The following is a 22,456-nucleotide window of genomic DNA, read 5'->3' as shown; positions in this document are numbered from 1 at the left end:
GCTGCATTTGGGTGCGATCCATTTCCATTTCTAATTCCTCTATGTTAAATATATAGAGTTTGCACAAAAACAATACAAACGACATAAAAAGAACCCAAGCAGACATGAGTCACAAACCATTATGAAAAATAAAGATATTGAGTTTTATGGGTATTAAATGTGCATTTATAAAATTAAATTATAACTTTAATTATTTTATAAATGTCGTATTTTCATATCAAAAGAAGAAAGAAGTTGTAATTAAAACGATGATTTCTTTTATTTTAATGTGAATTTAACCTTTCATTTATTGCAGAATTACCATATACTATGATAATTTTTTTGATTTTGTATTAATAAGTGAAAGAAGATTTGACATTTGACAGTTCACACTTCACAGCACAGAACACTACTTTATTTGCTGTCTATGACTAATACTCCTACTTATATATCAGTATTCGTTAATGATTCTTTAACTAAATCCAGTCTGTCGTGCGTATTTTCTTCCCTTGTAATTTTTGTTATTTCGTTTTGTTCTCGTTTCGTTGTTATTGTTAATTATAGTTTATTTGTTGTTTGTTTACTGTTTTTACCCGACTGCAAGAAGGGTTATGTTTTTCGCGCGTATCTTGTATGTATGTATGTAATATTCTTTATTACCTCATATCTTCCAAACCGTTGAACGGATTTACGTAATTCAGATAACGTTAGATTTGTTTTAATAACCCAAGTGTTCTTAGATAGGTGAAATTAGAAAAAAAAACCAACAAGACGACTGTGAGACGTTATAGAATCGGGGTGAAGTTTTTTTTTTTGTGAATATTTCAACATGCGAATCAAATTCAAGGGATTTTTGTGAGAATTTCAAAATAGTATATCATGGCCATGTTAAAAAAACTACAATTAGGAAAACGTTATTTATTAATTCTAATATTAATTAAGTCTATACATAATACGCGAGGCGGACGACTATAAGGTGCGAGGTTTATGAAGTGTAGTTATAAAACACCTAAAATAGACTAAAAGAAATATATTGATTATAAAAATCGGACAAGTGCGAGTCGGATTCGGCCACCGAGGGTTGCGTAGATTTTTTGAATATTTACTTAATTTCGGTTGGACTTAGGTATACATTATCGTACTTTGTAACAAACGTAACCAATAAATCCGAAATTCACCATCTATCGTAACTAAAAAGTGTGAAATAAATTAATTAATTAAACAAATATAAAAACCCGGCATAAATGATATAAAAATTGATCAAACTAAAGTCGGGACCTAATAAAAAATGTAGACGAAATTCTATTCAATATAATAGGTCCCGACTGTTTTCTAATTGTTTTCTACACTTCTGGACTGAGCTTTTTTTTTCTTTTCAGTTTTTTTATCATTTATGCAGTCGGGTTTTTTATCAGTTTAATTAATTAATTTTATTTAGTTTAGTACGAAAATTAGTGAACCGGAGCTGGTACTAGCCGGAGCAGTTATTCCGCGTTGCTATTGTTTCCGTCACCAAAAAAGAAACGTACGAATCAATCACCCTTATCGTCCTCCGAGAAAACCGTTTTGATTAATGTGTTTAAATATGTCGAGGAAACCTTATGCTTGCTTCTACATAATAAAGAAACAAAACTATAAGAGTTCTTTATTGCCTACGGCCCTTAATATAAGTGAAGCATTATCTGTTTGATAAATAACAGGATATATTATATAGGAATATAAAATTAAAAAAATATTTGTTTACCACAGGAAGTTTTATTTCATGATAATATTCGTAAATAATGATAAAATGTTGAGCAAACCTGAGTCAGCTGTTTTTGTTTGTTTACATAGTTTAAAATACCTACTCAATCTGACTATAGTCATATCAATTGAGTCAAATTCTCTATGTCCTGAGAACACAGACTTCCATTCTGTATGTACGTCTACCTCGGACCAAATACATATAGACTCGTATCGCACCCAAATTCACGAACAAAATTGCCGCGTCAACTTTTTAGGGGAACACACATCGAAATTATTTAACACCAATAAATATATTTTGTGTCCACAACTATATGATTGAGTATTATCAAATATATTAATTTAATTAGATAGTAATATTATTTTCAACATTCAACAGATCAATTTATCTACATTATGAACTTATTAGTCCTACTTATAGAACAAAATATAAAGTATCAACTATCAAGTTAAAGTACTTTTCATGAAAGAAGTCCCCCAGACGAAGTGCTAATATCATAGTCATGTCATTTGTTATTGGCGGTGTTATTGTCATTTGTTTAAAGCGCTGTAAATTTTAGTTCAGATTTTAGCCGCAGGACTTCTTTCATGAAAAGGACTCTAGCTGTAGTCCTAACTGGATGACAGCTTCTCAGTATTCACGCAAATTCAATCTCCATAATGGCGTACGCCTGAAAAATGAAAAAAAATAAAAAATATTATTTCTTTTTAAGCTTTTCTTAAAAAAAGAAGAAAATTTTCTCATTTTGAATTTTTCAAACTTATTCTTTTATTCATTTAAGTTACATTTTCATTATATAAAAAAAAAATTAATATTGTTATAAATTAAATCTATACTTAAAATAAAACTGCAACAGGTCAAATTCTGTACATTGAAGATATTTTGAAAATCGATCGATACTAAAGCCAAAACTTTTATTTTTTGTCTATTAGTCTGTCCGTGTTTTTTGTTGACCGGGCATCACGCTGAAACTGCTGAATAAATTCAAACTTGAAACTTTAGACGATTTGAAACCGTAGTACATAGAAGGTTATAATATGATACTTTTTGTCGCAAAAATAACATCAGCAGGGGCGAAATAGGGGTTAATATGCAACCTAAATTAATATGGATTGTATGGAAGGTCCTTAATTTATCAAGTTACATTTGTAAAAATTGATATATGTACTGTACTGTGTAATTGATGTATGTATGACCAAAAAAATACTAAAAATAATGTCGTTAAAGATTTTTCTAAATTGTACCCCTATGGGGTTAAAAAAGCTTCAACCCCTTTTTTAACCCCATAGAGATTTTTTAATATTAATTGTTCATGTCAGAGTTAGTGGACTATTTATTATATAAAAAATATGCGAAGGGGGTCGAAAGTCTATATCGAGTATCACGCGATTAATTATATAATGATTACAATGGAACTCTGTGAGGTGAGGGTGTTGTAACTAGTAGAGAGGCTGATGTATTATTTTTCTGTCAAAAAGTCATTAATTTTATAGTAGTACTAAACATCATTAATATTTTATTTTTCTTTAATGAATAAGTGTGGTTGAAAATTTTATGCACATTTTGCGCAGGCAGATACTGTAAATTTTCAGTTTGAACTTTGACTGTACTAAGTTTGATAAACGATCACGCGCTTATTTTTCGTGGCATGTCTTTTAATTTGTAAAATAATTCCAGATATTTCCTTACGTATTTGCATGTTCCTAGGATATATAGATTTGGTAGTAATGTAACTTACAATTTGGCAATATTTTCTACACATTTGTTTAATTCGTAAGTCCCCTTTTCACTTTTTTGAGTTATTAACATCTGTTTAGTAGGTTTAAGTAATCTCGTTATATCTAGCTTCGTAATTTTTGGTTTTTTAATGACACTTTGACCTTTTCCTGAAGTACTTTCATTGCCAGTTTTTGTTAAAGCATTTAATGAATTGTATTTCTGATATCTGCAAAACGTAAAATTATGATTAAAATAACCAGACAACACATTTTCATTATTAATTACATAGTTATGAGTAAGTACCTACAACAAGCACAAAGATTTGGATACTTAGGTACATATTATATTAGGTAAATAGGTATGTCATCGAAAAATCCTTAAATTGCCGTTTAAAGCAACTGCTAGATACAGAGCTAACTGCTAGATTCAGCATCGCTGAGGCTAATCTAATATAATAAGAGGTAGTGAAAAGTGCTTACCTATAAATGTCATCTTCGTCCACTCTACTTTCGATAAATGTATCTAAAATGGTAAAAAAGACAAGGTCATAATTAATAATTTTTAATCAAATATGTATGAGGTAGGTATAAAAAGGACTCATTCAAAACTATTTGACAGTCAAAATATTTTTATAAATTAAATACGAACTTTAACTCAATTAGGTAGGCACCTACGTTTATATAAGTACTCATGAACTAGATAGTTCAGTACAGCATATACGAAATATCATTGAAATGATTTCCATCCCGTTTACAGAGTTAAGCTGTTACATCCGTTAATATCTTCGAGCCAATGCTTGAAACTACTTACACACTTGTTAAATTACCAATATCCTACAGGACACACATACCTATATGACCGTCCGCTAGTATCATTGTGATATTTAACTCTTAAAAAGCGATTTTACGAAAACTTTATTAAATTTTAGTATATCATACCAGATTGTGTTTGGTTTCTTTCATTGCCAACACTTCGGTCTAAAGCAGAGCCATAATTTGGCGAACTTTGTATTTTTCTATTATTTGGAGATTCGATTTGTATCGATGGAACCTTAAATGCATAAAATTTTATTAATCATAGCTACTATACCTAATAATAATTTGATACTAGCAATAGAACAAAAACAAAATATACCTTTCGGGTTGGCCTAATTTTTCTTTTATTTTCCCTCCATTTATTAAGAGCTTTTTGCTGGTTTACTTTGAGATTAAGGTATTCAGAATACCATTTACTATGTGAATCAATACAATCCAAACTAGTACCTTAAATAATATAAAGTCTTACAAATTTTCATTTCAATTATTCAAATTTTTTTCAATTAAAATAATCGCATTATGATTACCTGAGACCTTTTGTAAGACCTCTTCCTTGAAATCTTGATATGAAAACGAATCTTCAATTGATTTTACTGCGATCATTATATTTTCTCCATAATATTTATTCCAAATTTGTACAAAAATGTTATGATTGTATTCGTTCCAGCCACCATACCGATTTGGACTTTTCTTCATAAAATCTTGAAATTGCTGCACCTCCTAAAATTTTATTATTTTTTTTTAATTATGCAATTATTTATCCCTACATACTTACTATTTTTCATACATTTAGATATTATCTATAAATCGGTTGCATTATTTGATTGCACACAAAGTTTTATATTTTATACCAACGAATTAACAGAAGGTGAGTCCAGTAGAAGCTCGGTTATTACCGCTTACCCACATCTGTTGCCACTTTGTCGGTTAATGTTATAATTATTTTACTTTTCTTTAAAACCGCTAACTTGCGTAGGAAAAGCATTATAGCACCTACTGTAATGTACCCCTAGAAAAGACATCCTTAATTCCCAGATAAGTAGAGCAAGTACAAAAATTATGGACTTGGAATTTTATCAGCTTTTAAAGATAGTTTCAAAAATAATTCATTTTGAACAGATCTATAATTATGCGTTACCAAAATATGTCATTTTTGTGAATTTGCATAAAGTGGTTACATTTATGGTTAAAAATATGGACTATCAATATAATTAATATTTATAAAAAAATAATAATACACCTACGTTATCATTGATCACAGGAGATTTTTTTTGAAAAGCCGTCTAACCAGTCTAGTGCGTTAGCATTCTAATGCAAGGCTCCCGTAAATACGTACGCGGCGCTCTGCAAGCGAGTAAGGCCTATTTCGGGTTCGGACTACTAAAATAGTAGTACTCGGCTAAAATACTAAAGTAGTCCGAACTATGCTTATGCGACCGTGGGAGGGGTGGTGCTTACCCTGCGCTAATAGTTGGTTCGATAGGTCGTTCTTTAAAAAACTACATCAATTGGTGCACTTACTCTAACAATGATTATTATTCTAATAAAAAAATATTGATATATTTTCTCAGAGGAAAGCGAAAGTTTGAAAAGCACAACAAATTAAATACATACTAAACATTTAAATGGCGAATTAATTATAACTCGTACTGGGCTAGGTACAATTTCGTTATATCCTTTTCGTTGAGTTACATTGTGTTTCATCGATTTTCTTCCTTCATTTATAGATGTATGCGAAGTTTCCGGCTAAAAATAGAAATTAATTTATTTTACTGTTACATTTTTATTTTAACATTAGGTACAGTTTTATTTTTGGCATAACAGTTTTATTTTTCTCATTATATATTCACATTATAAACCATACCTTTTCCATTAGAGTAATTTCTTCATTTTTTAAAACTTCTAATTCATTGTTAATAAATTGTTTCATGTTTCTTATTTTTGTTTCTAGTTCTAGGATATTTCTCTTTAGTTCATCTATATCTAAAATAAAACATAAAAATATATTAGTGAAGATACCAAACATGATGCTTTTAATTTGCATAGAGAAATAAAATCTTTCATTGGCCATAAAAATATCACACACCAACTCACTGACGAATATAACCATCCAGTTTTAGATATTAAAACGAAAAAACACCTGTGGGAGCAACATCTTTCATCTATGTTTGCTGACGACTCCAGAAGTTTGGCTGCGCCTTGTGACTTGAATAATGGGTACTCAATCCTAAAGGATGAAGTTACAAAGGCCCTAAGTAGAGCTAAAACTGGAAAATCGACTGGCCCAGATGATGTTCACATAGAGGTACTAAAATTAATCGAGGAGGAAAACATTGATGTGCTAGTTAACTTTTTCAACTCCGTGTACAATTCAGGCCATTTACCAAAAGATTGGTTAACCTCAACTTTCATTACACTCCCTAAGAAAGCCAATGCGAGAAAGTGCAATGAATTTAGAACAATCAGTCTTATGAGTCAAGTTCTAAAGGTATTTTTAAACATCATACACGAACGGATTAGATCCAAATGTGATGAACAACTTGCAGACAGTCAGTTTGGTTTCAGAGCGGGAGTGGGTACAAGGGAGGCTCTTTTTGCAGTACAGGTTCTGGTGCAAAAATGCAGAGACATGCAGCAAGACGTTTTTCTTTGTTTCATCGATTACGAAAAAGCCTTTGATCGAGTATTGCATGACCGCCTTATTGCTATATTACATAATGTCGGCTTAGATGACAAGGACATCCGTATAATCCGGAATCTTTACTGGAATCAACAAGCTACGGTTCGAGTCGATAATGAAGAAACAGGCTATGTTGAAATTAAAAGGGGAGTTCGCCAGGGCTGTATTTTGTCACCTACGCTATTTAATTTATACTCCGAGTCAACCATAGCAGAAGCAGTTGAAAATCTGGACTGTGGAGTAAAAATTAATGGCAGAAACATTAACAATATTAGATACGCTGACGATACAGTTCTTATTGCCTCATCTCTGGAAGAACTTCAAAAACTTGTAACCAGTGTAAATGATTACAGTGAGCAAGCTGGTCTTAGGATGAACATCTCAAAGACAAAACTCATGGTTATATCAAAAAGAAATATTGATAACCTTGAAATCGACGTAGCCGGCCAAAAAGTGGAGAGAGTGCGCAAATACAAATATTTGGGTACGTGGCTTAATGAAACCTGGAGTAGCGATCAGGAAGTTAAGACTCGCATTGAAATAGCACGAAGTAGTTTTAACAAAATGAGAAAAGTTCTCTGCAATCGCAGTCTTAAGATTCCTCTGCGCATTCGACTCCTGCGTTGTTACATCTGGCCCATACTTCTATACGGATGTGAAGCCTGGACAGTAAAAGAGGACATCAGGAAACGTATAGAAGCGTTCGAAATGTGGGCTTTTAGACGCATGCTGGCTATCAGTTGGACTCACAAAGTGACGAATGCCGAAGTTCTGCGACGCGTCAATCAGAAGCGTGAACTTTTGCAGACCGTCAAGACGAGAAAAGTCGCGTATCTAGGGCACGTGCTACGACACGAGAGATACGAGCTTCTACAGCTCATCTTGATGGGAAAGGTTGCTGGTAGAAGAGGCGTTGGTCGCAGAAAGAAGTCTTGGCTGAGAAACATCAGAGAGTGGACCGGGATCGCGAGCGCCGCACAATTATTTCGCCTCGCGAAGGATAGAGACGAGTTCAAGAATCTGACTGCCAACCTTCGCTAGTCGGAGAGGCACCTTAAGAAAAAGTGAAGATGGGCACTCAAGTTAGTGATTTAATGTCGAAAATGTATATGAAAACACTACATTCACTGAAGTTTCATAAACTATAAAAGCAATGTTTTAACGAAAAAATAAGCTAAAATTTGCTACTCAAACTTAAAATCAAATATTTTAGTAAAAGTGCTTTTTTTTTAAATAAATAAAACAATATCAAATCAAAAGTTACCTGTATTTTCAAAGGTTTGTTGGTCGTTAGTCTGAAGAGCTATCTCTTCGAACAAATTTTTTACTTCTTGAAAGTTGTCTTTCAGATTAGAAATATATTTCTTCATTAATGTATTATTATTATTTTTTTTAAAACCATCATTTTCTTCAGAATTCAATAAAAAACATTTATTTACATTGGCTGATAACACACTTTCCTGTATTTTTAATCTTCTTAGTTGTGAACTAAAATTATTATCAGATATGCTACCTCTACTACTTACAGAATTAGAACTCAAAGAACTCATTACAATTTATTTGTTACATAAAAATGAAGCGATATCTTCTGCAAATATAATTCGTTATCAAATAATTTATTACCAATATCGATCAAACATGAGAACGTCACTAAGGACTAAGGAGAATGTAGTGATTTAAAAAAATAATTATAATCTTTGGGGATAACATAATGAGCGATCTATCTAATTTAATTCTACGTAAATCCTAAACTACGAAACCGAAAAAATCATGCAATAGTCTTTTACTACCATTCATTAGATGAATATATTTACTACCGTTCATTAATTAATATCCTCTTTGTCTCGGCCATGGAATATTACTCTATGGAATAGACCAGTCGCCAGAGCAAAAGAGAGAGGGTATCGGAAGTACAATTATTTGTCTGTGCTGCTAATTTGACATCTGTCATATGTCTAATATGTCAATAGACCGATTTCAACAAATTCGTAAATTATTTCTTGTTGATATAATATAATGGAAAATATTGATCTCATTTGGTAATTTACATTATAGAAATAATATTGAATACATACAAAAATGTTTTCACGTTCCAAACATCTCGTGTCGCGAGTTCTGCCTTTAAAGGTACGTTACGAAATGATGAGGTAAAATGTAAAGGAATTAATTTGTAACCAAAATATTGCAATTTTGCAGAATGCATTTAATTTAGAATACCAAAATGAAGCTCGTGTCATGTACCGAATAGCAGCAGTCAGACATCGCTCGACTACTCCATTGAATACTATCATCATGTTCGTGCCGCAACAAGAGGTTAGTATTACATTATATCGTTATGTACAAAGATTTTACACTAGTAGATATGTCACTAACGCGTAAAACTGAAGCGAACAATGGTGGCTAATTGTCTTAATTTCATTTAGTTGCATAGTAGACAACAAAAATTATTTAAACAATACTTAAATATTGTTAATGTTGAGTTGTGTGTTCAGCTTCAGGACGTGTAAAAGCAATAGCTGGTGTGGAGTAGCTAAATTTGGACCACTTTTTGCTGTGATTTTGTAGCCATATAACATATCTAATGGTATAAAATTGTTGGTTATGTATATGAAATTACATCAGCGTTTATGTAAAGAATCTGTGTATTTTATGAGTTATTCTCGATATAAATGATTTTTTAAGTCTATAAAGATTGATATACAAATAAATTAATAACTAAAATTGATATAATACAAGTTTAACGATTTCGGAGGGTGTGGGTTCGAATCCGGTCCGGGGCATGCGTGGTGGACTATTGGCCTAACCCCGCCCTCTCAGAATCATTCTGAGAGAAGACTCGACTTCAGCAATGAGCCGTATATTGGTTGATAACGACGACAAGTTTAACTTCCTTATAAGAATTTTGGTATAGTGATAAATGGGGCCCTATAGAAGACCTACTTTGCTATTCGTGAAAATGATGAAAGTCCTTTAAGATAACTAATATTGAAAATTACACCTCAATGAAGTTAAACATGGATTGGAAGTTTAATAAATTTCTGTAATTTTCAAGTTATGTTAAAGGAAACTAATTTGTTGACTATATTATTAAAATGTAGATGAAAAAAGATGAAATATAGGATGAAATTTAATTTCTTATTTTATTTATTTATAACTTGTTTTATAAGGGCCCCGCATGGGTTCGAAACTAGACGGGCATACTCTGACCTTATATCACATGAGTTCTAGCCATCATAATAGTCATAATCAATTAATCTTCTATAATATTAAAAATGAATTTCTGTTTGTTAGTCTAAAACTCAACAACAGCTTAACAGATTTATCTCATCTTGGACTTGAAATGTTTGTGGAGGTATAGGGAAGGTTTAAAGGTAAGAAAAATCAGAATAATTGCCAGGAAAACTATAAAAACAACCTATTTCCCATACAAATGTTTAAAAGTCAAGGGGTACGAGTAGGGTCAAAGTATAAAATATTCATAATTAATTTGAGTTTCTTGGGGACAAAGTCTTGACGAAGCATCCACTGTAACTGTACATGACTTTTTTTCAGGCTTGGATTGTAGAGCGCATGGGAAAGTTCTACAGAATACTTGAACCAGGCTTGAATCTGCTTTGGCCAATTGTCGACAAAATAAAATATGTGCAAAGTCTAAAAGAAATTGCCATAGATGTGCCAAAGCAAAGTGCTATAACATCTGACAATGTTACTCTGAGCATTGATGGTGTATTGTATTTAAGGATCATAGATCCATACTTAGGTAAATATTTGTAATGAATTTTTTATTTTAATTTATTGTTATATTATTCAGTCTTTTCAGACTTAATGGAGGGGAATGAGAATATTAATCATATTTAAAAGATATGACAAATATGCCTTTAAAAAAATAATGTTTTTATTTTTGTAAAAAAAATATTTCTGCTTGTACATTAAGGTGGGTCACTTTTGTATGAGAAAAAAAAATTGTTTTGTTTTGACTTCTAACTGTAATAAAATGTGTTTTATGTAACTATGAAGTTAATTAAAATGTTTCAGTTTAATCAGATATTATCTTCTACCTCCGTATAGAACCTGAAATTTAAAAAATATGAAAAATATGGATTTCTAAAATTAATTAATGACCTATTATTAGTTGTAAGTGAAATGAATCATAATAAAAGAAACATATATTTCATTTAAACATCACATTACAGCCAAAACTAATTCATTTATTGTAGTTATGAGGTACTTGGATCTACACAAAAAAATTTTGTACTATCGAATTTTGGCGAGAGTGTAGAAAACTTTAAATTAGCACCATATTTTGGCTATTAGATTCCGAAATTAAAAAAAAATTAAAACTATCTTTGACCCACCCTATTGTATATATTACATAATCATACAATATTCCTATTCCACAGCATCATATGGGGTGGAAGACCCAGAGTTTGCAATAACACAACTAGCTCAAACCACCATGAGGTCAGAACTTGGACAAATATCCCTTGACAAGGTTTTTAGAGAGAGAGAATCCTTGAATGTTTCAATAGTGCATGCAATCAATAAAGCAAGCGAAGCATGGGGAATAACTTGTCTTAGATATGAAATACGTAAGTAATACCAATAACAACAGGCTGGTTGACACTGTTTTTAAATGTGACTTGTTCATTATTGTTCTACTCTCGTCATATTTTTTTGGATACATAAAAAATTCAATTTTTAAAGATTTTTTGACAATACAGGCTAAAACGCTGTTGACCATGCTGATCTATATTTTAACTGTTTCATGACGTCACGTTAAGAAATCCTGACCAAACAGAGCATTTGACAAAAATATTAATTAACAATTTGTTTGACATTTAGTACATCAAGTAACAATGTGACTTCACAAAATGTATGACAGCTTTTTGTCGATTGGAAAATTTGGAAAAATACATGACTTTTAGTAAATATTATTATTATTCTGTATTACAATACAATGAAATTCAGCATGGAAAGAATTAAAATATATACTAAATACTATAATCTCTCTAGGTGATATAAAGCTGCCAAACAGAGTACACGAAGCTATGCAGATGCAAGTGGAAGCTGAGCGAAGGAAAAGAGCCGCCATATTGGAGTCTGAGGGTGTCCGTGCGGCAGACATTAACGTGGCAGAAGGAAAGCGGCAGGCCAGAATATTAGGATCTGGTATGTTTTTTTGAGAGAAATGTATTGCTAAGAAATAACATCAGTATAATGCAGAATGCTGACTCAGTTCACTGTTGTAGCTGAAGCCGGTTGGATGAAATGTTTACATTTTAAATTAAATCATGAAAGGAGATGGTCCATTTCAGGTCCACTTTTGTACTCTGTATCATAAAATTTAAAAAATACAAGGATCTATTAAAGTGAATATATCTTAACTAAATAAATAAAAAAAAATAAACTCCCCCCGCCCCCCTAATAAAAAATAAATTTGACTGTTGAAGAAAATAAGGCTTTTATTTGAATAAAAGGTCACACATAAAGTACCAAAAGAACTGTGTTTCTAATGTTAATATACTGGGTGTGCTTGTTTCTTGTCGCAAATCTTAATTCTGACTCGGTAACAGTTATTAAGGCACCATTACGTAAATCTTGTTGCGAACCCCCTGCCGTCGAATGGCGAACCCCTCGTACCCCATTTTGAGAAACCCTAACTTGAATGAACTATTGTTCAGAGGCGGAGAAGCAGGAACAAATCAACAAGGCGTCGGGCGAGGCACAGGCGATGCTGGCGGTGGCGGAGGCGCGCGCGCTCGGACTGAAGCTCGTCGCCAAAGCGTTGTCTTCACCGGTAACTATGTTTATCTATTACCTTAGTGCAGTACACCTAAGATACATCACATATCTCGAGAGCAGAGAAAGACAAACGTCGACCAATAGCGCCGCATTCGGATATAAAAAAAAAACCCGAAAGGGGTGTGGACTCACCATCAGGTGTCACTTACCATCAGGTGAGATTGTAATCAAGGGTTTACGTAATATATAATAATAATAAAAAATACCACCTCCCACGGCCCTTTCAACCTTTCGGTTATATGGGCCGCATCTATGGAGGGCGAACCCGGTACTTGATCTATCGCGTGTTACCGGGACGCCTTCTCGATTCCCTACCAAGTTGTTTCTCTTTTCGCTCCTTGTCCCTTGATGCTCACTCTCCTCCTTCTGGGGCTTTTTGTGCAGGAGAGTAAAAACGCCGCGTCACTGATAGTAGCGGAGCAGTACGTGTCCGCCTTCAACAAGCTGGCGCGCACCAACAACACGCTGATACTGCCGGCCAACGCGGGAGATGTCTCCAACCTGGTTGCGCAGGTACTCCAACAGTACACAACACATTTTAAGAGTCCCTCGATTTATTCTGATGACCATGGGATTAATTTTCATTAAAAGAAAAAAGGAATTTTTCAAAGCGGTCTGGGCGTCTTTGATTGATTAATTCAGGAACATTTACAAAAAAGATTAAACAAATGGAAAACCGCATGTCCTATTTTGGACGATTATAACTTTTTCATGAATTAATAACTTGTGGCCATGCCCAGTTAAGGGACCGGAATATTTTCAAATATCCACAATGGTGGATTTACCAGTAGGCTAAGTAGGCTGGAGCCTAGGACGGAAGATTTTAGAGACCAGCAAATTAGACCCAAAAAACTTTATCTTCTAAAGAAAATGTAACGATAATTTTAATATTTTACGCCTGTACGTCCTAATAAAATATTAAAACTTGCAATTTTATTGAATCGTATTGATTCGATACCTATCGAATTTCAGAGTTCAGTAGGGGCTTAAAATAATTAGTAGCCTGGCGGCAAATTTGTAAATCCGCCACTGACCCCACACGTATGACCCGTGACCCCAAGTGTATTTAAAAAAAATAAATATACCTGTCAAAATTAAAAAGCATGAAATATGTAAACATTACTGCAAGTTGCAAGAAAATCAAATTGTCAAAAAATTATGGCAGGTTGAACTATTTAGTACTCTATTAAATATAATTGAAAGATTAGGACCTAAAAGTAGAATAGAAGACCTAAAAGACGTTATTTTACCAACGTTTACGGTTTTTTAAAAATCCCAAATTTTTACTTGTACAAGCATTTAATGACATCTTCATTATTTCAGGCTATGTCAATATATTCAACAGTAACCGCACACAACAAACATGTCCCTCACGGAGAACCGATAGTGCCTGAAATCATGTCCGAAGACCCGATGTTCAAATTAACCCTTAACGAGAAAAGCACAACATTGGCCGGACAACCCGTACCCAACGAAGATGACAGCCTCGCTGAATACTACTCCGATGATGAAGAAAGACAAAAAGCCATACAAGCTCAGAAAGATAAGAAACAGATATCCTTAGAAAAGGAAACGTAGATACAATAAGTACAGAAACGATTAAATAAATAAATAAAACTATATTAACATAATATTTATTTTATTTCATGATTATAATAATATACAAAATGTGTACTATTGATATATGTATAAAAAAGGACTCACTTGAATAATGCCCCTTGAAATCTAATTCATTTAATATTAGCTTGTTTATATTATTTGCCATAACCACTGATATATGAAAGGAACAACATATCCACTTAAAACTATTGACGTGACAACGTCTTATAATTCGATGGAGCCAGCTGCACACTCTAAAAAGATGACTTTATGCGTCGTTCTGTTTTAATTACAAACTATGGAAAAAAATCTGTTATCTGTAAAGTCGGTTTACTGACGATAGTTGAACGTGACAACGTCATAAGAAAATACTGATGGAATGGTTGCATTTTTCTAAAATACTGCTTAATTATCTTCATAGACCAGAATATACTTTATTTCTTGTTAAAAAAGTTGGCAACCCTAGAGCGAGGGAACGACGCATGACGTCATCTTTTTCGAGTGTGCAGGCGGCTCCATCGAATTATAAAACGTCACGTCAAAAAAAGATCCTTAATCTAAGTTATAGTATCTTAATCACATAAAACATAAAAACACTATTAAAAATGGTGGCTCTTGGTTTTAATTATTATCAGATTTTCATTAAATTATCGTAGTTGGAAAAGAATTGTATTGCATTACCAAATGTTTGAAAGTATTAACTATGATTTTTTTCAATGGTTATTCAATCGTTGGGAGCATCGTATCTTGACATAATATTAATGATGAAATTACTTTTCTGTTTATTCTTAAAATTAAAAAATATATTTAACAACATAATATAATACAGTCTATACATTTCACACAGTCATTTGTTGGATTATAATTTTTATATAATAAAATTAAACAATATTCGAATATTTCATGAAAATACTACTGTAAAATATTTACCGCGGCATTACATTTAGCTAGACACCGCAAGTCTTGAAAATATTACAGTCAAGAGTGTATTTACTGCCTCGTTTAAATTTCGTCCAATTGATGTCAATATGTTTTTATTTATGTGTTGCGAAATGTAATTATTTTTACTGTTAATTACCACAAAACTCGACGACAGTATAAGAAACAATACACGTTAAATACTATTGAATGAACAAGCAGCTAACTAGCTAATCTAGCTAAATAATATGTCTAATGTTCACTTATTTTACTTAATAACTACTAATTTTAGTGGAAAAACTTAACTAGCCATGGTCCCGATGTGGGTGTTATTAAGTATTTTTTATAGCAGTAGTGCTGATTGAAATGGCGTACCTAAGTATGTAGTCTCTAACAATATAAAACAATATTACTTAATGTAATTAGCATCAAAATAAATTCGGATTACGCTGTTTATACAGTTCAATTACTAACACCTTAAGCCAGTGGCGTAACCAGGAAGGCTAGCAAAACGCCACAGACCCCCCTCGACGGGGCCCCCAGCCTGCGAGGCCTTAAAAATAATCAAATGTTAAATCAATATTCGACTGAGATAGTATAGTCACGACACTGCCTTATGCGCTGTATTTGTTATGACATAATTATAAACCTGAATTAAATTTTAAATCTCACTTTACGCCAATTTACTTTTTAAGTAAATTGATGCTTAAATTATAATTCATGTATATAATAAATATGGCCGTAATATTTTCACTAATTCGGTCGGATTTTGAAATCTAAACTCATTGAAATTGAATGGTTTTGGAAATTAGCCATGAATGTTTCACTCAATGAAGTTTCTACTTTGCACCTCTTTGTAGACAGCTAATCAATTAAAGCTCGGCAAACATCTTGAACAAAAAGTGGCGTAGTGGGGGAAAGTTCGCGCAGGTACACTTTATGACAATGGACAAGGCGGACTGATTGACCAATAGCAGGCGCGACCAATAGTGTATTCCCCCGCGTTACCTTCGCCCCACCAAAGAGACCGACAAATCGACTTCTGCGCATTTTAATGGATTGTTCAAGATGTTTGCCGAGAATTATAGCAATAATGCCCCCTATTGTGGTAGTCCACCATAACTAATGGTGTACAGTGGCGTAGCTAGGTAACCAAGGGCCCTGGTGCAAATAAAAATATGGGGCCCCACTACTATCAAAACTGGTGAGGCTTTTTCAAGTAAACATATTCATCAGATCCTTTTCGTTTTCGAAATTTTCCAAGTTCAATTCTATCGCGATTTTCTGGTAAGGATTCGAGGACCCCCCCCGCTGGAGGGCCACTGGACATTGCACCGCCTAGCCCCTGGAAAACGCCATTGGGTGTAGAGAAATCTACAGAGTTGCGTGGCAAACTGACTATGTTGATGGTGCGGGTGACAGTTCGATTCACTCTTGAAAGTTTGCCGCGATTCACTATAACCGATTCACCGTACCCAAGCTATCTGAAAAACACTTTAAAAGTTGTTTCACCACCTTATGATAAATGCCAGATAGTCTAACAAATAAGGCAGACAAAACCTGTAAATAACCTATCAGACAGTTGTCAGAAAGTGGTGAAAACATGCCTAATATTTGCTTTTACGATATCTTGACAAACTTATCCCTTTCATTGAAGTAGCTAACAGTACCTTCCTCTGCCTGATTACTCGGTGCAGCCAGTTTGTGAAGATTCAAGTAAGACGGAGACAGTTCAGTTCCATCAAACTGCCGTAGATGTATCTGGGGAAATTAATGAAAAAAACACATGTAGGGTTCATTTAATAGAAACAGATGTTACTCATACTTTGACTAGTATTATAACAATACTTTTATATTAATTAAAACGCTCAGAGGCACTCATTAGGCGATGGAGTGAGCTGTGCTTGTAGTTTCTCTGAGTATTTGAATCAGAAATGAGGACATCTCCAGGAGAACCAGTTACTGACTTAACTCAGCAAGTTGCGAAGCTGAAGGAGCAATAGGCAGGGTCATAGTTCGAAAAGTTAATGGTTGTTAGGGTCCCAAAGAGTTGGAATGGTGACCAGTTACCAACTTACCACGCAACAGAATATGCAGTGTCAATCACCTACACAGGTGGACAAGACATCGAATGCAGTGAGAGCAGTTTTATACAATGTCTTTTGTTGTAATGGTACTAAAGAGAGAGTGATATGAAGACAAATTGATCTCTTTATCTTTAGGCTTGTCTTGATTTCATATCATTCAGAGAAGTCAGTATGCCTAACACGTGCCCAAACTACGCATCTCGTTAACGCAAATAGACAAATGTCAAACAGCACAAGTGGAAATATCATCATCTCTGGGACTGGGACTACTCCGCCGCCATTGGTTGACATTTTGTCTATTTCAGTTCTCGAGATATGGTGTTATTTTTTTTTTTATACTTTACAAGTTAGCCCTTGACTACAATCTCACCTGATGGTAAGGGATGATGCAGTATAAGATGGAAGCGAACTAACTTGTTAGGAGGATGAAAATCCACACACACACGACATCGTACCGGAACGCTAAATCGCTTGGCGGTACGTCTATGCCGGTATGATGGTAACCAGCCACGGCCGATTAAGAAAACCTCAATCGGCCCAGCTGGGGATCGAACCCAGAACCTACATCTTGTCAGTATGCCTAATATGCGACTAAACTACGCATCTCGTTAAGGAAAATAGACAAATGTCAAACAATAGCAACGCAAGTGGAATTATAGTTCTCTGGGACTGGGACTACACCACCACCATTGGTTTTTTTCTCTTGTTTTGTATATTTCTCTTCAAAAGTCATGTCATTTGACGCATGCTAGACTTGGTGTTATATTGAAAACAGCTTACCAACAAATGCAAATTGACCTCATCGCTTCGACTGAGATAGGGGAAGTTACCCCCACTCTTCAAGTGTGCCAGCTTGGCTTGAGGATACGACTTGTACAAGTCTTCACGTACTCCGGAGCTCAGTGCACTCTCGTCCCATACATCCATTATTGTGATCGGTAAGTGCAAGAGTAATTGTGGTTGAACGTAGTTAGGTGTGCAGTTTAGGGTTAATCTTGAAGCTAGTTCCGATTGAGTAAGTGATTCTAGCTGAAAATTACAAATTTAATATAAATATAAATTATTTTATAAAAGTTCAAACTAAAACATTTCTTTCAAATTATAATTTAACGACTGGGATATGTATTGTTGAAGATGCCTATGAACAAACATCCTTCTTATTATAAATGCAAAAGTATGTCTGTCTGTTGTTACCTTTTTACATCCAAACCACTGAACCGATTTTAATGAATTTCGGTAGTGATAAACCTTAAAGTATAACATAGGCTACTGTTTATCCTGGTAAAATCTATGGATTCTTTGCAATTTGTGAAAACCAGAATTTCAAACAGAACAGACTTGCGGGCATCTGCTGTTAAAATATATAATTACTAGCTGACGCCGCGCGGTTTCACTCGCGTGGCTCCCGTTCCTGTAGGAATACAGGAATATTACATAGCCTAAGCCTTCCTCGATAAATGGGCTATCTAACACTGAAAGAATTTTTCAAATCGCACCAGTAGTTCCAGAGATTAGCGCGTTCAATCAAACAAACAAACTCTTCAGCTTTATTTTAATAGTAAGATTAACTTAACAATTCAAAATTAAAATTAAAGAAACAAAGCAGCTAACAGGTGCTGGCATTAAAGTCTAAACCTAGGCTTGGATGGGTTGTTTGGGATATCTAGTACAAGTCTATGGTTCATGACCTGTTTCAAATTCAAAAACATACCTAAAATTAAAAAAAAGAAAAGAAAACGCCTTACCCTTTCAACCATAAAATCGATTGATTCTGCCATTCTTTTGTCCACTTTGTCAGTTGTAAAGTTCCCCATTAACATTCTCTTCAGCACAAGGGAAGGTAAGAGCCAGAATAGTGCAGACGAATCATTATACTCAAACACAGTTGTGTCCGTGAATGTGTTGCATAGCACCAGAGAAGCGACTCGCGGACAGTTTATTGTTGTTTCTGTGAACTTCTGTGCTATAAATCCACCTGTAAATAAAAAAAACACATCATCATCATAACATTAGCATTACATAATTAGACTAGCTGACGCCGCGCAGTTTCATCCGCGTGGTTCCCGTTCCCGTAGGAATATGGGGGATAATATATAGTCTATAGCCTTCCTCGAGAAATAGGCTATCTAACACTGTAAGAATTTTTCAAATCGGACCAGTAGTTCCTGAGATTAGCGCGTTCAAGCAAGCAAACAAGCAAACTCTTTATGACATTAGTGTGTATAGATTTTCATGATTTTTATTGATGGTTTAATTTTTTTTTAGGTTTTAATTTAGGTACCTATATAGTACAAAAAGAAGCCTAGGGTAACTTAACTCCTAATAGTTATTTTTAAACGTAAATCATGCCATCATTCCAGCAAGAAGACTGACTACATCTTTGAAAAATTGATTCTTTGTGTAAAAATGAGGCAGCACTTCTGTCACCGACCTAGGCATGGCAGGATGGTGAAATAAAAAATTTTACTAAAGAAATGAGCTGCTCTAGATACTAAATATCAAACAAAATATTGTAGTATAAAAAAGTTTGTCACCTTCGACGCACGAATGGAGTTTACTCTTTCAGATCGACTGTCTAAATAGGTGAATACTGAATACACTGTGAACGTATCAATAACTACGCCTGAAATGCGAAAGGTGCGCAAACGAAGAGCAGCAGGAGGCCGAAGCGTGCGCGCCCGCCAACAGCATGCTCATGGGTGTTGTTGGCGGCAGCGCACGGTGAAAGATGCGCAGAATAGATTGCGCACAAAAAATAGTATTTTACTGCCCATATTTTTTCATACTGGGGGCTATATATGAAAAAATCCATTCTTATGGAGTAATCTCCAAAAATTAATATATAACTAGGATCAGATATTTTTAGTTATGAAGAAAAATACCCAATTTGAATATTTTCTTATACTCGTATAAAATCACAAACTATTTAATATTAATAGTTCATATTTTCTATATTTATATTACCTTGAAACTTAATGTTATTCACCTAATGTTATCAGGTTATGCTAACAAAATATGAAGCTGCATTATAATAAGGAGATTTATAAAAGGATGTTGTGATTAACTGTTTTTTTAAGTATATAAAACTACAAGCTAACTTTAATTTAAGAAATTCATAATCTTTATATTTAAGACTAGCGGACGCCTACATCTTCGTCCACGTGAAAATTGATACAAACTTTCAACCCCTTCTATTTTTGCATGTTTTATATATAACTAGCTGACGCCGCACGGTTGCAACCGAGTGGTACCGGTGCCGTAGGAGTAAAGTGATATTGTAAAGCCTTTAGCCTTCCTCTATAAAATAACACTGAAAGAATTTTTCAAATTGGCCTAGTAGTTCTGGAGATTAGCGCATTCAAGCAAACAAACAAACTCTTCAGTTTTATAATATTAGTATAGATAAGTACTCCATTAATCATTTTACAAGAAGATAACGGAAATCATGAACAAATTATATTAAATAAAAACTTCAACTCCTTTTTAGCCCTAAAATAAAATATTTAAATTGAAAAAAATCTGAATCTGAAAATGAATTGCATTATTTTTAGTATTTTCCTAGTAGTTCACATAACAATTTTTACAAATGTACCTTGAAAAAGTAAGGACTTTCCATACAAACTTTCAACCCCTATTACAGGATTTCAAAGCATGGACTTCCAAATTACTTCTTCTTACAATCACTAAAGCTTTTAAAACATCACACAGAGTTTACATTTAAAGTTTCATTTAATAAAAAAATAATTAAAACCAACCCAAAGAAGCTCCAAAAATATGTATCTTATCCAATTCCAAGTAATCAATCAACCTCTTAAACCCATCACACCACTCCTTCAGATTCCAATATGGAGGGGGTTCAGCTGCTATCACCCTGATGCCTCGGGTGGTGAGACCCATTATTTGCTTGAAAAATATGTCAGCTGTGCCTGAAACTGGGGTCAGACATACTAGAGGGCAACTCACTGACTTTGGGCCACTGTCAAATATTCGCCATGCCTGTAAAATAATTCAGTTTTTACATTTTAGTGACATTTCTCATTCAGTAAATAAATTACAGTTACAAAAAAATAATTAGTGGTTAGTTGATTACAGTTTTAATGATCTATATTAATATAATAAAGAGGAAAGACTTGATTGTTTGTTTCCAGTGAATGGGCTCTGAAACTACAGAACCAATTAGAAAAATTCTTTTGCTGTTGGGAAGCTACACTATCCCGAGTGCTATAGGCTATATTTTATCCCTGTATTCCTATGGTAATGGGAACCACACACATAAAACCGAGTGGAGCCTGGTAGTTCTTAATAATGTTATTGATTTCTCTACAATAAGTTGCAGAGCTCTTAGGGACAGCTCTTAGTTTGTTTAGGAAAGTACTCTGTATCACGTTCATTTCAACAATAACACAGCATTGATATCTCTCTAAATGATGTTGGTGTTGGTCTCTCTGTATGAATGGTTGTTGGTGATACCAGAGGCACATAAAGCTGTACTGCACTTTAGAACTGGACCTCAGTGGTGTGATAGGGTGGCAAGGCTTAGAACTCGAATAGAGCCACGGCTTAAGAGTTAAGTAGAGCTCAGAAAAACATATGTCTTTTATCAGTTTATTCAAGAATTAAAAGAAAACATAAGATAAAATTATTTATAATCTAAATAGCACAATAATTAAAATTCAAGGAACCATTATTACAGTTAAAATGATAACTCGAAAGTTGTTTGTTTACCTTGGAACCATCTGAGTCCACAACTATTTTCCGCAGTGGTATGCTACTTCTAAAACTCAAATATTCACTAGACCGTGATATATCACTTAAGCAACTCATTTCAAAAAATTCAATAGATTACAGTAAACACAACATAAAATTTAAATCAAAAATGATTTACATTTACAACATCATCAAAAATCTAAATTGAATTTTGAATTGACATTTGACTTTGATATGACATGACAATCGTGAATGACATTTTTTTGACAATTACATTTACAGATAAAAAAGTTAAGCAAATGTCAAATGTCAAGAATCTATAGCATAAAATTTACGATAGACGGCGGTGTTAAATGTTAATACGCAAAGTCTGAGTTGTCCAAAATATTATTGAAAGAAGTGATAG

General features: G+C 33.7%; 3 protein-coding genes across 4 annotated transcripts; 1 reads left to right on the top strand and 2 right to left on the bottom strand.

The window, feature by feature from the left end:
• Positions 1–1,444: 1,444 nt before the first annotated feature.
• Positions 1,445–8,596, bottom strand: LOC112045182 (coiled-coil domain-containing protein 112-like). Of its 2 annotated transcripts, XM_024081272.2 has the most exons (9): positions 8,202–8,596; positions 6,122–6,240; positions 5,872–6,003; positions 4,785–4,977; positions 4,577–4,704; positions 4,381–4,492; positions 3,922–3,964; positions 3,462–3,668; positions 1,445–2,393 (listed from the first exon to the last, which is right to left on the bottom strand). In XM_024081272.2, exons 1-9 carry the CDS (start codon positions 8,485–8,487, stop codon positions 2,354–2,356), a joined length of 1,260 nt encoding a protein of 419 aa, XP_023937040.2. In that variant the 5' UTR covers positions 8,488–8,596; the 3' UTR covers positions 1,445–2,353. The 2 variants fall into 2 exon arrangements, with proteins under 2 accessions (XP_023937040.2, XP_052743755.1); XM_052887795.1 differs by lacking the exons at positions 4,381–4,492; positions 4,577–4,704.
• Positions 8,597–8,884: 288 nt separating this feature from the next.
• Positions 8,885–14,370, top strand: LOC112045183 (stomatin-like protein 2, mitochondrial). The gene is made up of 8 exons (XM_024081273.2): positions 8,885–9,064; positions 9,134–9,250; positions 10,490–10,697; positions 11,338–11,526; positions 11,951–12,106; positions 12,619–12,734; positions 13,124–13,252; positions 14,063–14,370. The coding sequence occupies exons 1-8, from the start codon at positions 9,017–9,019 to the stop codon at positions 14,315–14,317; spliced, it is 1,218 nt and encodes a 405-aa protein (XP_023937041.1). The 5' UTR covers positions 8,885–9,016; the 3' UTR covers positions 14,318–14,370.
• LOC112045163 (maspardin) lies at positions 14,362–22,283 on the bottom strand. The gene is made up of 5 exons (XM_024081253.2): positions 22,069–22,283; positions 21,099–21,339; positions 19,089–19,318; positions 18,124–18,372; positions 14,362–17,017 (listed from the first exon to the last, which is right to left on the bottom strand). Exons 1-5 carry the CDS (start codon positions 22,165–22,167, stop codon positions 16,877–16,879), a joined length of 960 nt encoding a protein of 319 aa, XP_023937021.1. The 5' UTR covers positions 22,168–22,283; the 3' UTR covers positions 14,362–16,876.
• Between the last annotated feature and the right edge of the window lie 173 nt (positions 22,284–22,456).

The sequence above is a fragment of the Bicyclus anynana genome, chromosome 20 (genome assembly GCF_947172395.1).
Source record: "Bicyclus anynana chromosome 20, ilBicAnyn1.1, whole genome shotgun sequence".
Lineage (NCBI taxonomy): Eukaryota > Metazoa > Arthropoda > Insecta > Lepidoptera > Nymphalidae > Bicyclus > Bicyclus anynana.
This window is presented reverse-complemented; position numbering and strand designations above follow the sequence as displayed.

What these genes read in the sequence shown, in the direction of transcription:
- LOC112045182 (XM_024081272.2), bottom strand. Translation starts at nt 8,487, where the DNA reads ATGAGTTCTTTGAGTTCTAATTCTGTAAGTAGTAGAGGTAGCATATCT. An exon ending in AAATTACTCTAATGGAAAAG is followed by an intron (nt 6,004 to 6,121) that starts GTATGGTTTATA and finishes TTCTATTTTTAG; the next exon opens with CCGGAAACTTCGCATACATC. An exon ending in GGTCTTACAAAAGGTCTCAG is followed by an intron (nt 4,705 to 4,784) that starts GTAATCATAATG and finishes ATATTATTTAAG; the next exon opens with GTACTAGTTTGGATTGTATT.
- LOC112045163 (XM_024081253.2), bottom strand. Translation starts at nt 22,167, where the DNA reads ATGAGTTGCTTAAGTGATATATCACGGTCTAGTGAATATTTGAGTTTT. An exon ending in TGGACTCAGATGGTTCCAAG is followed by an intron (nt 21,340 to 22,068) that starts GTAAACAAACAA and finishes ATTATTTTACAG; the next exon opens with GCATGGCGAATATTTGACAG. An exon ending in TCGATTTTATGGTTGAAAGG is followed by an intron (nt 18,373 to 19,088) that starts GTAAGGCGTTTT and finishes TGTAATTTTCAG; the next exon opens with CTAGAATCACTTACTCAATC.
- LOC112045183 (XM_024081273.2), top strand. Translation starts at nt 9,017, where the DNA reads ATGTTTTCACGTTCCAAACATCTCGTGTCGCGAGTTCTGCCTTTAAAG. An exon ending in CGCGAGTTCTGCCTTTAAAG is followed by an intron (nt 9,065 to 9,133) that starts GTACGTTACGAA and finishes GCAATTTTGCAG; the next exon opens with AATGCATTTAATTTAGAATA. An exon ending in CCAAAGCGTTGTCTTCACCG is followed by an intron (nt 12,735 to 13,123) that starts GTAACTATGTTT and finishes CTTTTTGTGCAG; the next exon opens with GAGAGTAAAAACGCCGCGTC.